General features: G+C 31.7%; 1 protein-coding gene and 1 pseudogene across 1 annotated transcript in view; both read right to left on the minus strand.

Moving 5' to 3' along the window:
• Window positions 1–18,132, minus strand: part of LOC131177700 (putative sugar transporter ERD6-like 13) — a 52,971-nt gene that overhangs the window by 21,801 nt on the left and 13,038 nt on the right. Inside the window, exon 9 of the mRNA XM_058142808.1 lies at window positions 17,616–17,708. Within this exon, the coding sequence (XP_057998791.1) occupies window positions 17,616–17,708 (93 nt within the window). The remainder of the gene's footprint in view (window positions 1–17,615; window positions 17,709–18,132) is intronic.
• On the minus strand, window positions 796–13,520 carry LOC110631720 (flavonoid 3'-monooxygenase-like; annotated as a pseudogene).

An 18,132-nucleotide genomic window follows, 5' to 3' on the forward strand; every position in this document is an offset into this window, starting at 1 on the left:
CGGTGCTAGTTTCTTCCTTTGATCTACCTAGGATTTTTTTTTTTTTGGGCATGGGCCCTATTTGATTGGCTAGATTAAATTCCTGGTTGAACTGAGTTGTTAAGCCTTCCTACTTATAATTTTTTGGGTTGGCCTATGAGCCAATCCTTTGTATCGTAATATGTTAGACGAGATCCTTTAGTGAAATAGCTATATCCTTAAGAAAAAAAAAAGTGTTATAATATTTATTACTTACCTAATTTCTCGCGCGTATGGATGAAATTAATCACGCTTAATTCAGGATTTCATTTCTCGTTCTAAATTGAATACTTTATTTTTATTTTTCTCTACTCTCTTAATTTAATTAATTTTTTTAAAAAAATTTCTTTTAAATTTTCTTTTTAAATTTTCTTTGTAAATTTAAACTTAATACCTTTCCATTAAACATCCTGATTTAGCGAATTGAAATTCTAAAAATTGAGAGCTTTTTCTCAATCACTTAACAAAACGGTAAAAACTGAGAGTTTTTTTCTAATTTAATGAATAAATATATGGTAAGAATTTTTCTAGGTAAGAATTTTTTTTATTTAAATTTGATTTAATCATAATTCAAAATATAAAATATAGAATGAGATCAACTTATTAAGTATATGAATTTTATATGTTTGTGTTTTAAATTATGTTGTATCACATATATTATATGTAAGTGGACAAGAAACAATTAATTAATTTTCTTGTCCAGGGAACCCTTACTACCGAGTTTCAAACTGACGAGATCCAACTACCCATCACGATGGAAACTAAACTAACTAATAATTAGGTACTGTGAGCGTCTGAGGACAACCTTGGTTTTGGGTGCACCATCAAGGGCTGAGAACGTTGCAAGGTTAGTCCATAAGCTTCTTCCATGTCCAAATTCTCTGCAGGCTTCAACCCGTCTGCCAAATCCCATTCAAATTGTTGACCCCACAAGCTCAAAGGAGCATAGATTTTGATGATACCAAAACTCAACTAGAATCAAACTAACATTGTTTTAAGTGTTGTGTATCTCAAAGAAAAAGGACAAAAGGATTTCATGATGGATTCGTGCTTATGAAGAGAAAGGATGACATTCTAAGGATAACACAAGACGAAGCAAAAGAGATAAAAGAAGAAAAGGTTACCTTCCAAGGCTGCATTGAAAATCAGAATTGAAGGTACATATAGTATTAGAGTTAGTTTTATTTCTTAGGATTACTTGTGAAAAGAATTGAGGAGTAAAAGTCAATGATGCTTATTTTTAATCCCTCAAAAGATTTTCTTTTTAAATATCATTATTATTGGCCTAAAAAATATTTAACTATGATTTGGTGTAAAGTTTTATAGTTTTGAAAGTTATGCAGAAAAGTTTTCCTGGTATGCTAACTGGTTTGCTACTTATTTTAGTATGCTAACTGGTTTGCTATTTTCTCAAGTATGCTAACTGTTTCAACTCTGCACAACATCGCAGAAAACGACAAAATAACGGCTATTTTCTTGAAATTCGTATCTGTAACGTTCAAATGAGTTCTGCAACGGTAAAAAACGTTCCAAAGCTATAAATACACCTTCCTTTGGCCATTTTGCACTTAATGAAAGTCCCTCTACTGTTCAAAATCTTTAAAGCTTTCATTCAAAGTGCTCAAAGTGATTTATTGCTCATCATTGGCTTATTTACTCAACTCTTCTTTATAGATTCTGTTGTAATTGAGTGAGAGTGAGTTTTCAACACATTATTATCATTTGTGAGAGGTCATTCAAGCACCTATTGAAGCTTGGTTGTGATAAGTGTTTGGAATAACACTTGGTAGAAGTGTGAAGCTACTTGTAAAAGCTTTGTTGAGAAGATTTGTAAAGGGCTTTGTCTCTTGCCTTGAAAAGAGAAGAATAGTGGAGTGAAGACTCAAAGTGGGATCTTTGAGAGAGTGGATGTAGGCTAGTTAAAGCCGAACCACTATAAAAATTCCAGTGTTCATTTTCTCAACCCTTGCTCTTTACATTTTTGCAATTTAGCTTTATGAATGATATGCTTTTGCTGATATGAAAATTGATATCATATGCTGTTGATCTTGCTGCTATCTGAGAAAAATAGTTTACTGCAAAATCTGCTGATATCTGATATATTCTGTTGGTTATCTGTTGTCTTTGTCGGATAGGATATCCGTATAACGCTCTAGTTCTTTGTGATAAAAACGTATTCAGCCATCGATATATTTACTGAATGCTTATATAGTCTGTTATATCAGTATACTGATTGCATATAAGTTAACCTTGAATCAACTTGTTAATTGAGTTATATTGTTCATATTTAGCATTAGTTAATTAAGTTGAACTTAGCTGCAATTTTCAAAGGTTTTGAGCAAGAACCGAAAATTGTTTTTAAAGTCCAATTCACCCCCCTCTTGGACATATTTTGGGACATCAATTTGGTATCAGAGCATGTCTCTCTTGCTTGAGGATTAAACCCCTTGGAGTGATCCACACACATGGCTAGTTCATCTAGAAATTCTGCTGGTATACCTGCCCCCTTAGCTGAAGGTTATTCCATCACTAGACCACCACTTTTTAATGGCACAAATTACTCCTTTTGGAAAACTAGAATGAGAAACTTTATACAATCTGTTGACATTGATGCTTGGAGAATAGTTAAAGATGGTCCTTATATTCCTTATAAAACCAGTGAAGGAACTATACAAATTCCTAAAGCTGAATCTTATATTCCTTATAAAACCAGTGAAGAAACTGTACAAATTCCTAAAGCTGAAGTTGAATTTGATGATAATGATTGGAAGAAAATTTCTACAAATGCCAAGGCTATTAATATTCTTCATTGTGCTCTTGATATTAATGAGTATAATCGTGTTTCAGGATGTTAAACTGCAAAAGAGATATGGGACAAACTAGAAGTCACATATGAAGGAACTGATGTGGTAAAAGAGTCAAAGGCAAACCTCCTCATCCGTGATTATGAATTATTTGAGATGAAACCTGGTGAAACTATTGCTGAGATGAGTACCAGATTTACAAACCTTGTAAATCTACTTAAAGCTCTTGGAAAGAGATTTGAAGAACAAGAACTTGTAAAGAAAATTCTGAGGTCTCTTCCAAAGACGTGGGAAGCAAAGACTACTGTTATTCAAGACACCAAGGATTTCAGAAAATACACCTATGATGAGCTGATTGGTTCTCTCATTGCACATGAGATGATTTATAAGAAAGATGAGAATGAAGGTGATCAAAAGAAAAAGAAAGGGATAGCTTTCATATCCGAAAAAGTAGATGAGAAAAAGAAAAATGTTGCTCTTAAAGCTAATTCAAGTGATGATTCAAGTGCTTCAAGTGATGATGATGAAGACATGGCTATGATAGTCAAAAGATTCAAAAGAGCATTTAGAAAAGGTGGAAGCAAATACAAGAAGTTCACAAAGAAATATGCTCCAAAGACTCCAAATCATTCAAGTGAAATAGTTTGTTATGAGTGTAACAAACCAGGCCACATTAAGCCAAAATGTCCTACATTGAAGAAGAAAAACAAGTTCAGAAAGGACAAAAGCAAAAGGCAATGGCAAAGAACTTGGAGTGACAGTGATTCTTCATCAAATGATGAAACAAGTGACAAAGAGGCTGCAAACACTTGTATGATGGCAATTGAAGAAAAAGGTGAAAGCTCACACATCGAAGATAGTGAAAATGAGGTAAATCTTGAACTTTCTAATGTTGATGAATTAGAACTTGCATTTGTGAAGACATATGATAAGTATAGAACTTTTAAAAAGAAATGCAAAATTTTAGTTCATGAAAATTGTGCTTTAAGATCAGAAAATATTTCATTGAGTATGGTTTCAAAGGAAAATGAATTTTATAAATCTCAAATGAAATTATTTAAGGAAGTTAATGATGAGCTTCAAAGATCAAAAGAAGTATGTGAACAACTTCTTGAGAAAAACAGAATTCTTGAAGAAAAAGTTGAATCTTTGACAAGAGATTTATCTAAATTTACAAAAGGAAAAGAAACACTTGATATACTTCTTGGAAATCAAAGATTTACAAATGAAAAATCTGGAATTGGATATGATGGATTTATGAAGTATGGAAAATACAAACAATCTTTTGTTAAAGCTACATCCTTTTCTCAACCGAGTATTACATGCTTTTATTGCAATCACAATGGTCATATGATTAATGCTTGCCCTATTAGGAAAGGAACCTTTAAGGCAAAGAAAGTATGGGTGCCTAAAGGAACCCTACCTAATGTTACTAACATTCAAGGACCCAAAGTTGCTTGGGTACCTAAGAACAGTTAACTGATTTCAGGTCTGCCTAAGGAGTATGCTGGAAACAGAACATTGGTACATTGATAGTGGCTGCTCTAGGCACATGACAGGAAATAAAGGCAAGTTTTCCTCTCTTACTTTGAAAGAAGAAGGTTATGTGAAATTTGGTGATAAAAGCAAAGCTAAAATTGTTGGATGTGGAACTATTGGTAAAAATCCTTGCATTGAGAATGTTGCATTAGTTCAAGGATTAAAGTATAATCTTTTAAGTGTTAGTCAATTATGTGATAACGGTTTTAAAGTGATTTTTACTTCTACACACTGTGAAATTCATGGAAATAATGTTATGTTTGCTGGTGCTAGAATAGATAATATTTACCTACTTGATTTAACAAGTCTTGAAGAAAATTGTGAAACATGTTTTATGACTTCAGATGATAGTGCATGGTTATGGCATAGAAAATTAGGACATGCTAGCATGAGTACACTTGCTAAACTTTCTAGAAAGAACCTTGTTAGAGGACTTCCAAAGCTAAGATTTGAAAAAGAATTTCAATGCAAAGCTTGTGCACTTGGTAAACATACAAAATCATCTTTTAAATCAAAAAATGTTGTAACTACGTCTAGACCATTGGAATTATTACATCTTGATCTTTTTGGTCCAATCACACCTAGAAGTCTAGGAGGCAAGGCATATGCATTTGTAATTGTTGATGATTTTTCAAGATTCACATGGACTTTCTTTCTTGCTCATAAAGATGAAACCTTTGATATATTTGAAGCTTTTTGCAAAAGAACTCAAAATGAAAAAGGATATTGCATTACATCTTTAAGGAGTGATCATGGAAAAGAATTTGAAAATAATTTGTTTGAAAATTTCTGCTCTCAAAATGGTATTTATCATACATTTTCAGCTCCTAGAACTCCACAACAAAATGGAGTTGTTGAAAGGAAAAATAGATCTTTGCAAGAAATGGCAAGAACAATACTGAATGAAAACAGTTTACCAAAATATTTCTGGGCAAAAGTCAGAATACAAAGATGCTACATTTTAAACAGAGTTTCCATTAGAGCTATTTTAAAGAAAACTCCTTATGAACTTTGGAAAGGAAGAAAACCCAATATTGCATATTTTCATGTCTTTGGTTGCAAATGTTACATTTTGAATAACAAAGACAGCAATCTCAAGAAATTTGATGCTAAATCTTGTGAAGGAATATTTCTAGGATATTCAACAAATAGCAAAGCATATAGGATCTTCAATAGAAAAACATTGACCATGGAAGAATCAATGCATATACTTTTTGATGATGCTAACACTTCCTTGCAAAGGAAAGATTCTTGTGATGATGAAATTGAGCAGATTCTAAATTCAAAGAAGTCGAATAATGATGAGCTTGAATCAAAAGAACAAGTGGAGGATGATCAAAATGACAAAGAAGAAGAACTCCCTTGCTCCACAAATATTGAAATTCAAGAAGACTCCCAACCAAATGTGGAAGAACTACAAATTGAGGAACCTCAACATCAAGATATTCCACAAGAATGGAGGTACCATAGAAATCATTCCAAAGATGACATTCTTGATAGTCCATCACAAAGAATGATGACAAGAGCTCAACTTAGAAGATATTTTGGTAATGTTGCTTTTGTTTCTCAATTTGAACCCAAAACATATGATGATGCTCAAAATGATGAAAATTGGCTTTTTGCTATGCAAAAGGAATTAAATCAGTTTGAAAGAAACAAAGTTTGGAAACTTGTTCCTAAACCTAAAAAGCACACTGTTATTAGAACTAAATGGGTATTTAGGAATAAGATGGATGAAAAAGGACATGTAGTTAGAAATAAAGCTAGACTAGTAGCTCAAGGATACAACCAAGAGGAAGGTATTGATTTTGATGAAACCTTTGCTCCGGTTGCTAGAATTGAAGCTATTAGAATGTTGTGTGCATTTGCTTGTTTTAAGAATTTCATGCTTTATCAAATGGATGTTAAAAGTGCATTTTTAAATGGATACATTGATGAAGAAGTTTATGTAGCTCAACCTCCTGGTTTTGAAGACCCTCACTTTCCAAATCATGTTTACAACCTTACTAAAGCTCTCTATGGTTTAAAGCAAGCTCCTAGAGCATGGTATGAGAGACTTAGTAAATTCTTACTTCAAAATGATTTTAAAAGAGGAAAAGTGGATACTACTCTTTTCATTAAGAAAATTGGAAAAGACATGCTTATTGTGCAAATTTATGTAGATGATATTATTTTTGGTGCTACTAACCATTCTCTTTGTAAGAAATTTTCCAACATGATGAAAAGTGAATTTGAAATGAGTATGATGGGTGAACTTACTTTCTTCCTTGGATTGCAAATTAAGCAAATGAAAGATGGAATTTTTATAAATCAGTCCAAGTATATAAAGGATATGCTAAAGAAGTTCAAAATGGAGGATATGAAGAGTATTGGAACTCCCATGAGCTCAACAATTAAATTGGAGAAAGATGAAGAGGTAAAGAGGTAGATAACAAATTTTATAGAGGTATGATTGGTTCTTTACTCTACTTAACAGCATCTAGACCAGATATTCATTTTAGTGTATGTTTATGTGCAAGATTTCAGTCATGTCCAAAAGAATCTCATCTTGTAGCAGTTAAGAGAATTTTTAAATATCTCATTGGCACTCACAATATTGGCTTGTGGTATCCAAAATGTGAATCATTTGATCTTATTGGTTATAGTGATTCAGATTTTGCTGGTAGTAGATTAGACAGAAAAAGCACTTCTGGAACTTGTCAATTTCTAGGTCATGCATTAGTTTCATGGCACAGTAAAAAGCAAACCTCTGTTGCACTTTCTACTGCAGAAGCTGAATATATTGCAGCTGGAAGTTGTGTTGCACAGATTTTGTGGATGAAACAACAGCTTGAAGACTTTGAAATTAAATTTGATCACATTCCCATAAGATGTGACAATACTAGTGCTATAAACCTATCAAAAAATCCTGTTCAACACTCTAGAAGCAAGCATATTGAAATTAGACATCATTTTATTAGGGATCATGTTCAAAATGGTGATATTCAAATCGAATTTGTCCCTTCTGAAAAACAGCTTGCTGACATTTTCACAAAGCCACTTAGTGAGAAAATTTTTTGCAAAATAATAAGAGAACTTGGTATGATTGATGCTTTTGATTAAGTTTTGATGTATTCTCATGTTTCCATATGAAAATGAAGTGATATATGTTGATTTGCAGTGTTGAAAATGCATTCTGATATTTTTGGTGCAATTTGAAAAATTCTGGGTTATATCAGATATGAACAGTAATCTGCAGAATTTGCTCTCAGTGGCATACTAATCCGTTTGCTAATTTTCTTGTTTGCTAAATGCTTTACCACTGCTCCTACTTTTTCGTTGGCAAACTGGAAGTCAGGTCTGATTGCTCTAAAACTCTAAAATTATTTTTTCTCGAAGCGCCTATTCTGCATGCTTAAAGCCCATATGACTTAAATACCCCTCTACTTTAAGTATTGCATTATTATGTATTTAAGGGCAAAATGGACTTTTTAACACTTTGATTTGCGCGGGATTTAATTTTTTCTTCTGAACCATCAGTCTTCTCGCCGTCTCTCCTCTGTTACACGCTACCTATTTCCTGCAAAACCTACAGTTGTGTCTTTTCAGTTTTTAAAATTCAAAACTCCTCTTTCCGTCATTTCGTATCTCAGAACCCGAACGGCTGCATTTCTCTCTCCACTTGCAAACCCATTTCGGTCGCACCATTCCAAGCCGTTGTCTCCCTTCATCGTTCTCAAATACTTCTGAAACCCTTTGATAGTGAATCGATTAAATCGATTGTTTGCAGAAAGAAAATCCCTGAAATTTTTCGTTTCCTTATCTCACTGAATCTGCTGAAAGAAATCATTTGCTGTTGGTTATTTTTCTTTGTCGATTCGCACACTCTGTTTCAGTATATTTCAGGTATAAAGTCTAAACCTTTAATGGAATCGTGTTTCATATTCTTCTATGCCTGTTTGTAATGCTTTCGTAATATGCTGATAATTTTTTTTTGTGCTTGATTTACTCTCGCCTGTTTGTTCTGTTTTAGCGCTCTGTTGTTAATTTTTTTTTTGGGCATTAACATTTCGTAAAATGTGGTATATAATAATAAATCGACTGCCATGGATTCGTAAGAACTCGAATATTTTTTTCTTGCTGTCTGTTCTATTTTTTTTTTGTCATTGCGCTCTGTTGTGAAAAATGGATGTTGATATGCTTAAATTGATTATATATATAAATATATATATATTGGCTGCTCACATCACTGAATTTATAATCTCAGTTCTCTCTATCATTTCGGCCTAATTTGTTTCTGAGATTGGTTATGGCACGAGACAAAGGAAAAGGGAAAGCCAAAATCACCACATACTCATCATCAAACTCAACTGACACAAGTATCCCTGCGTCCACAAAAGGATGCTCCTCTGATAATTGGTAAACCAAAAGAAACAACCAAGAAAAGAACAAGCGAGCCAGTCCAAGAAAAGGGAACCAAAAAGAAAAAGATTTCAAAAGCTCCAGTTGTGCATATGGAGAGGGCTATTCATGAGCCAAGGTACATTCACTGGCCTGCTTTTGTTGAAGTTTCTGTTCCTTTGCAATCTTTGTTTGAGTATCAAAAATGGGATAAACTGTGTTCTGATACTGAAGGAGCGTATGTGGACTTAGTGCAAGAATTCTATAAAAATTTGAGGGTTGATGATTCTGACAAAGATGAGTCTTTTAAGGTAAAAATGAAAGGGACAATTTATGAAGTGACACTAGCTAGATTAGCTAAAGCCCTAGGAATTCCAAACAGTGGGAACAAAATCTGCTCCCACAAAGATGTTTTTGCTGTTGGTGGATTTAACAAAAGGGATTTTGAGGGTGAAGTGTTTAAAGGAGAAGTGAAGGATAAGACTAGCATTACCCATGCTCATCAACACATTAAAATTCTTCATAGTTTTATCATTTATGTGTTGAATCCTAGAACCGGCAGTCCCAACTATTTGAGTACCCTTGACCTCTGCATAATTTGGCATATAGTGAACCAAATTGAGTTTAATCTTGCCTATTTTATGCTGAAACAAATCATGAAATGGAAGCCACCCTATAAGCTACCCTATGCTCATCTTCTAAATGGTCTATTTAGAGACTTTGGGATACCTTTGGAAACTGAGAAACTTAGGACCAATATGATCCCAATCACTAGCTTGTAAAAAGATGATGATGGTAGAAAGCTTAGATTTGAGCAAGGTGCTAGTTCCAAAGATAGTGCAAGTGGTACTTTCAATGTTGAAGGTATTTTGGAGGAAGTAAACAATTTGAGAGAATTTGTTGAGATGGAACTTGGAGAGCTACAAAAATTTAGAAGTTTTCAAACTATTCTTATGAATGCTCTTGACTCTAAAGTTGATGGATCTTTGATGTTGATGTACAAGATTGTGGAAGAATTGTTTAAAATCAAAGTCCATTTGGGTATTTCAACCACTGAGGCTGGAGAAACCAGTAAGGTTGCTACTGGTTCTGTTCCTCTAGCCGAGAAAATAAAAGAAAAGGAGAAAGAGAAAGAAACAGAGGAAGAAGAAGAAACAGAAGAGGAAGAGGAAGAAGAAACAGAAGAAGAGGAAGAGAAAGAAACTGAAGAAGAAGAGAAAGAGGAAGAAAAGGAAGAAGAGGAAAAAGCTGAAGCAGAAAAAGATGATGATGATTCTGATGAAAATGGTAATGGAGGCAGCAAAGAAGGTAGTGGGAAAGATATGAGTGACTCAGAGTCTGAGGCAGAACCTGAGACACCTGCTCCTGCTGCTCCTGCAAAAGGAAAGGGCAAAACAGCTCAACAAGAACAAAGACGCAAACAGAAAGAGGAAACTGGTAAACCCACTGGCAAAAAGACTAAAACTGGCAAAAAGTCTGCAGCTGAGTCTGGTACTACTGAGTTAGCAGCTGGGCCTATTGTTCCTTTGACACCCGGGACTGAATTGGCTGCTGCAATTCTTCAAACTTTGAGTGACAAACCTATCAAGCCCAAAAAGCTGAAAATGGGTGCTCCAAAACCAATCAGGAGAAGTTCCAGGCTGAAAGGATAAACTGAACTTTGATTGAATTTTGTCTAACAGTCTGTCTGTTAGTTTGCTACTTAGTTTGCTACTTTTGATTTTTCTGAACTTTAAATTAGTTTGCTATATCAGTTACTATTTTGACTGTTTACTCACTGCATTTAGACTGATTTTTGACATGCATGATTTCTCCCGTATTCTTTTGATGCTGACAAAAAGGGGGAGAAAAGTAATGAATGGTAATCTTGATACTTGATATAGTTTGTGATTACTCATGGTTGATATAATTTGTGAATAGTATATTGTTGATATAACTTTATGGTGTGCATATTGTTGATATCACTTGTGAATGATATATATAGTTTGTGATTAGTGTGTATATTGTGCATATTTAGTTAGTATCTTTAGTCACACTTGACTCCTTAAGAAAATGCTTATGAATATTTTATTGAAATTATTAAGGGGGAGTTATTTGTGATTAATTGTTGATATAAGCACATACACAGGGGGAGTTATTCTCACATACACATTCATACACATACTCACACTTACTTACATTTACATGGTGATTCAATTGAGTTTTGTCATCATCAAAAAGGGGGAGATTGTTGACCCCACAAGCTCAAAGGAGCATAGATTTTGATGATACCAAAACTCAACTAGAATCAAACTAATATTGTTTTAAGTGTTGTGTATCTCAAAGAAAAAGGACAAAAGGATTTCATGATGGATTCGTGCTTATGAAGAAAGGATGACATTCTAAGGATAACACAAGACGAAGCAAAAGAGATAAAAGAAGAAAAGGTTACCTTCCAAGGCTGCATTGAAAATCAGAATTGAAGGTACATATAGTATTAGAGTTAGTTTTATTTCTTAGGATTACTTGTGAAAAGAATTGAGGAGTAAAAGTCAATGATGCTTATTTTTAATCCCTCAAAAGATTTTCTTTTTAAATATCATTATTATTGGCCTAAAAAATATTTAACTATGATTTGGTGTAAAGTTTTATAGTTTTGAAAGTTATGCAGAAAAATTTTCCTGGTATGCTAACTGGTTTGCTACTTATTTTAGTATGCTAACTGGTTTGCTATTTTCTCAAGTACGCTTAATCGTTTCAACTCGCACAACATCGCAGAAACGACAAAATAACGGCTATTTTCTTGAAATTCGTATTCGTAACGTTCAAATGAGTTCTGAACGGTAAAAACGTTCCAAAGCTATAAATACACCTTCCTTTGGCCATTTTGCACTTAATGAAAGTCCCTCTACTGTTCAAAATCTTTAAAGCTTTCATTCAAAGTGCTCAAAGTGATTTATTGCTCATCATTGGCTTATTTACTCAACTCTTCTTTATAGATTCTGTTGTAATTGAGTGAGAGTGAGTTTTCAACACATTATTATCATTTGTGAGAGGTCATTCAAGCACCTATTGAAGCTTGGTTGTGATAAGTGTTTGGAATAACACTTGGTAGAAGTGTGAAGCTACTTGTAAAAGTTTTGTTGAGAAGATTTGTAAAGGGATTTGTCTCTTGCCTTGAAAAGAGAAGAATAGTGGAGTGAAGACTCAAAGTGGGATCTTTAAGAGAGTGGATGTAGGCTAGTTAAAGCCGAACCACTATAAAAATTCCAGTGTTCATTTTCTCAACCCTTGCTCTTTACATTTTTGCAATTTAGCTTTATGAATGATATGCTTTTGCTGATATGAAAATTGATATAATATCTTTGTTGATCTTGCCGCTATCCGAGAAAAATAGTTTCTTCGCAAAATCACGATATCCGATATATTCGCTGGTTATCGGTTGTCTTTGCCGATAGGATATCCGTATCTCGCTCTAGTTCTTTGTGATAAAAACGTATTCAATTTACTGATATATTTACTGAATGCTTATATAGTCTGTTATATCAGTATACTGATTGCATATAAGTTAACCTTGAATCAACTTGTTAATTGAGTTATATTGTTCATATTTAGCATTAGTTAATTAAGTTAAACTTAACTGCAATTTTCAAAGGTTTTGAGCAAGAACCGAAAATTGTTTTTAAAGTCCAATTCACCCCCCTCTTGGACATATTTTGGGACATCACAAATGCATGCATTAGAGTTCCTACCAGCAGATGAACCATGCGCAAAGCCATGCTCACACCGGCATATATTCTACGTCCTGCACCAAACGGTATAAGCTCAAAATCATTTCCCTTTACATCAACACTTGCATTTTCACCTCCACCCATTCAGCCCATATATTTGGATCTCGGGCTATGGCCCAGGTGTTCGCCGAAAGAGTTGAGTTCTGGGAATGTGGCGGCCATTTATTTCACAACCATTGGCTGCAATCCGTGGAAGAGAAAATGGCGTTGCCGGGTGGAGCCGGAAGGTTTCTTTGACCACCGGTTGGAGGTAGGTGAGTTGCGCTAGGTCCGATTCGGTAACCAGACGGTCTCGGCCGACAACGCGCTCTTGTTGAACTTGGGCTAGGATATGTGGGTGCCGAATGAGTTCAGCAATAGCCCATTCTAGTGTGCTAGCAGACGCATCAGTGCCTGCTGTGAACATGTTCTGCAACCTCAAACACAATGCAAATATACTTGTAACATGCATCTGTTGTAGGATGAAACCCATGTAGATTATAGAAAATAAAACTCATATTAACAATGTTATATGTTGAAGCCTAAGCTTTAATGGTGCCTTGTAAGATAGAGAAATATCAAAAGCAATGCTTTGATTTCAGTATCGGTAAGTTTCAGTCCATCACCATCACCGTCTTCTTTCAACGAAATCAACGTATTCAACATGTTACTGTACTCTTCGGTACCATTAAAACCATTAATCTTGTGCTCCTCCACAATCTCAGTCAAGAAACCATCAAATCTGCTATGGAGTTTCTTCATTTTGGCTGCCACCCCTTGTAAGTCCAGCCACTCCAATGCTGGAACAGTCACCGATATTGAAAACTCCCGACAACACCATCAACTCCGTAACCATCGATTTGAAATCGACTGCCTTTTGATCACCACCACCGGTACCGTCACCGACCACTCTTCTGCCTAGCATCATTCGTCCAAGGGTATTGGTGGTGCACACGTTGAGCAATTGTCCCAATTTTACTGCTTCAGTTGGGCTCGCTCTCGCCAGTGCTTTTGTGAGCACTGCCACTTCTTCCTGCATTTATAGGGGCTTTTACCAAAAAGGTGTAATGGAAAACAAAATAATATCAAAAAATAGTGCATTCGAATATAATTATTAAAAGGGGTGATTTATGTTGAATTAGACAAGGTGAGTGCAGAAAGTTAATTTATAATAACATCTGCATCAAAATTTTGTAACGAAAGTTGGATGCTATTTAAAATAGCGTCTTGCTTTCTTTTAAATAATAAAAAATTAATTAAAAAAAAATTTAAAGGTTGAACGCTACTCATAATAACATTCAATCTTTTTTTTTTAATTTTTAATTATTAATTATTTTATTTTATATTTTAAATTAAAAAATAATATTTATAATAAATAAAATTATAATATATAATATTATATATTATAATATTTTTATTATAAATATTATTTTTTAATTTAAAATTAAATTAAAATTTAATAAAATAAAAAATTAATAATTAAAAAAATTTAAGAAAAATTAGATGGTACTATAATTTTCTTTAAATTTTTAATTATTTTATTTTATATTTTAAATAAATTAAAAATATTAATTTATATATTATAATATTTTTATTTTTTTAATTTTATAATAATATAAAAAATATATATTATAATATTTTTATTATAAAAATTATTTTTTAATTTAAAATTAAATAAAATAAAAAATTAAAATAAAAAAATTAATAATTTAAAAGATTTAAGACAGTAGCGTCTAACTTTTTTTTTTAATTTTTAATTATTTTATTTTATATTTAAAATAAATTAAAAATATTATTTTATATATTATAAAAATATTATATTATAATATTTTTATTTTTTAATTTTATTATAATATAAAAAATATATATTATAATATTTTTATTATAAAATATTATTTTTTTAATTTAAAATTAAATTAAAATTTAATAAAATTAAAAATTAAAATTAAAAAAATTAATAATTAAAAAGATTTAAGAAAAGTTAGACGCGCATCTAATTTTTTTTTTAATTTTTAATTATTTTATTTATATTTTAAATAAATTAAAATATTATTTTATATATTATAATATTTTTATTTTTTTTAATTTTATTATAATATAAAAAAATATATATTATAATATTTTTATTATAAAATATTATTTTTTAATTTAAAATTAAATTAAAATTTAATAAAATAAAAAATTAAAATTAAAAAAATTAATAATTAAAAAGATTTAAAAAAAAGTTAGATGCTACTATAGTAGCGTCTAATTTTTTTTTTTAATTTTTAATTATTTTATTTTATATTTTAAATAAATTAAAAATATTATTTTATATATTATAATATTTTTATTTTTTTAATTTTATTATAATATAATAATATAAAATAATAAAATTAAAAAAATAAAAATATTATAATATATAAAATAATATTTTTAATTTATTTAAAATATAAAATAAAATAATTAAAAATTTAAAAAAAAGTATAATAGGTCCAACTTTTCTTAAATTTTTTAATTTTAATTTTTTATTTTATTAAATTTTAATTTAATTTTAAATTAAAAAATAATATTTATAATAAAAATATTATAATATATAATATTATATATTATAATTTTATTTATTAAAATAATATTTATATTTTATTTAAAATATAAAATAAAATAATTAATAATTAAAAATAAAAAAAATATATTGTACGCTACTATAAGTAGCGTCCAACCTTTAAATTTTATTTTAATTAATTTTTTATTATTTAAAGGAAAGTTGAGCGCTATTTGGAATAGCGTCTAGCTTTCGTTGAAAAATTTTGATGCAGACGCTATTATAAATAGCGTCCGAACTTTAAAAATGGTATTATAATTAACGTCCTGCACTCAACTCGTCCAGCTCAGCGTAACTCACCCCTTTTTGATAATTATGTTCGAATGCACTATTTTTTATATTATTTTATTTTCGATTACACCTTTTTGATCAAAAGCCGTATTTATAGTCACCTAGAAATTTAATAAAAAAATTTAAGCTATTTTCTTTTTAAAATTTATTATATTATTTTTCTATATTTGTTTACATTAAAATTCAAGATTGTAACTTTAAACAATATATTATCTGAGAATCAAACATGAGTCGGTGACTTTCCTATTCAAAACGCCGTGGTCTTCACCGTGTACCAACACTCGTGGTTTGAGCTTTTTCCTTTTAAAATCAATGTTAATGCAAATGACAAAACAAAGGACATTAATAGATGGCACGTCCTTTGTCTTCAGCCATTCAAAGAGGAAATTGAAATAGCACAAGCCAAGTTTTTCAAATTGCCTTATTATAGAATCGATTAAGATAGAAAAATTCAAATATTTAATTAATAAATTATTAAATAAATATTATATAAATGTATATTGTGAAATCACTAATTTTTAAATTCTTAATTATAATAAAATTTCTAAATAATAAAATCTTAATTATACTTTCTAATATTAAGTCTCCACCATCACTAATATTAAGTCTCCACCATCACTGCATTACAATGTACGTACGATAAGAGGTAAACTAATTATATTTCAGCCTATCTAAAAATGAAATAATTAGCAGGATATGGTAATTACTGGGTAAGAATTGAGGCTTGAATCTCTTCAAGCGTTCGCCCCTTCGTCTCAGGCACCAACTTGGCAATAAATACAACCCCCAAACCGGCAATGATTGCATATATGAAAAATACTCCTGAAATTATATATTACAGGAAATTAATGCTCTTAGCATATATAAAAAGCTTAAAATGGAGCCATGTCTAGGAAGAGAGAAGTGGAAGAAGGCATTTACCGGCTGAGCTCCACTCAAACAAAAAGTTAAATGTGTATGCAACAATCCAGGACCCAACTGAACTTACCAAGTTTACTAAGCTTCCAGCTCTATCCTTTATGTTTACAGGAAATATCAGACATAGAAAGCCAGCATGTGATTTGCTGAGCTGCTTATTTAGCAACTTATGATCAAGCTATGGACAAATCAAGTAGAAATATATTGTCATACCTCTGCCACTATAATCCATGGTATCCCTCCCACGCCTACTGCCAAAGATGCTATGAATACCTAATGGCAGAATCAAGAATTTTAAATCTATTCTTCAAGTAATATTATAATTTATTAACTGATACAATGGAGAAATTAATAAGTTTAGGCAACTTCCATTACCAATATGCCTGCAAGTGCCAATGAAGGAGTGATTTCTTTTCCCAAATGAAAGCCCTGCCCAAAGAGGAGTAAATTTATGTGAACAATATCAAGGAACTGAAGAAAGAATCATTTTTTTTTTTTTAAAAAAAAAGGCATATAACTTCTAGTTCATTAGAACCTGCAACAGGAAGGACAGTCCTGTAATGAATGAACCCAAGCACATTCCAGTTGAAGAAACCTGAAAATATAAAGAACTTTCAGGTTTTCTCTCTTTTCAACTATATTCCAAACTCCATACGTTTCACATTTTAATACTAACCAAGAAAAGTGGTCGTCTCCCACTTTTATCAACTAAGAACAAACCGCAAATGTTCATTATTATCTGTTATAAAGATGTAAACTAGAAATGAGAAATGCACCTAGAAGATTGCCACTTTCAATAACACTTAAAAAAAGGGAGGGGGCTGTTGTGGAGGATAGACATACCTGCACAACACTTGCTGCTACAGACCCAACACCACTCGAGATACCTGCAATGTATCAAAATATCAAGTTTATATATTTCTATATAATTGTCCAATAAGATGAATTATTTTAGGAAGCATCCTTGCCCATCCCTAAGTTACCAGCTGACTCTAAAGTAGGGTTCATATAATATGCATAGCCATTGAGTCCTCCAAACTGTAGCAGTGCCATCAGTCCAACTCCAACCTCATCCAAGTTTAAGCTAAAACAATGTATTAAACAAATAATGGAAAAAGGCATTAAATAGATGAGTAATTTATTAAACTCACTATAACTGCACAGGCGTATTTTTGCTGGAACAACTCTTTAATTCCATCTTCTGCTAGCTGATCTAAGTGTTCGGTATATTCCTGTTAATTTTTCGAGAAGAAAAAACAGAAGTGAAAGTAAATATTCTACTTTAAATGAATTATATTAGCTTGTGCATAGATACAGAGCCAAAAATATTACAGTGATTTCAGCTGCTTCATGAGAAACATCAGCATTCTTTCCCCTGAGCAGCTTGAAAGCAACTTCCAACTCTTTTTCTCGACCAACTTTTGCCTGTTGAAATTATAATCATCAATAAGCATCTCAATGGTTTCTTGAGCCACATTAACAATAAAGACAAATCAAATTATCAGAGAACAAATGTGGTTCTGCTTTTGATAAATGAAATTGATATATAAGAACAAGTTGAAAGAAACTGCCTATGCTATCATTTGAAATGGTTTGACAAAAATAATATGAACAATTGGAAGCAACAAATCTCTATTTCCGGTCATGTCTGCTCAACATATTCACCGTGCAAAAAACTTCTGATGTCCCAAAATATGTCCAAGAGGGGGGTGAATTGGACTTTAAAAACAATTTTCGGTTCTTGCTCAAAACCTTTGAAAATTGCAGCTAGGTTCAACTTAATTGACTAATGTGAAATATGAACAATATAGCTCTATTGACAAGTTGACTCAAGGTAAAGCTGTATGCA

Source organism: Hevea brasiliensis, unplaced genomic scaffold (genome assembly GCF_030052815.1).
Source record: "Hevea brasiliensis isolate MT/VB/25A 57/8 unplaced genomic scaffold, ASM3005281v1 Scaf7, whole genome shotgun sequence".
Taxonomy (NCBI): Eukaryota; Viridiplantae; Streptophyta; class Magnoliopsida; order Malpighiales; family Euphorbiaceae; genus Hevea; species Hevea brasiliensis.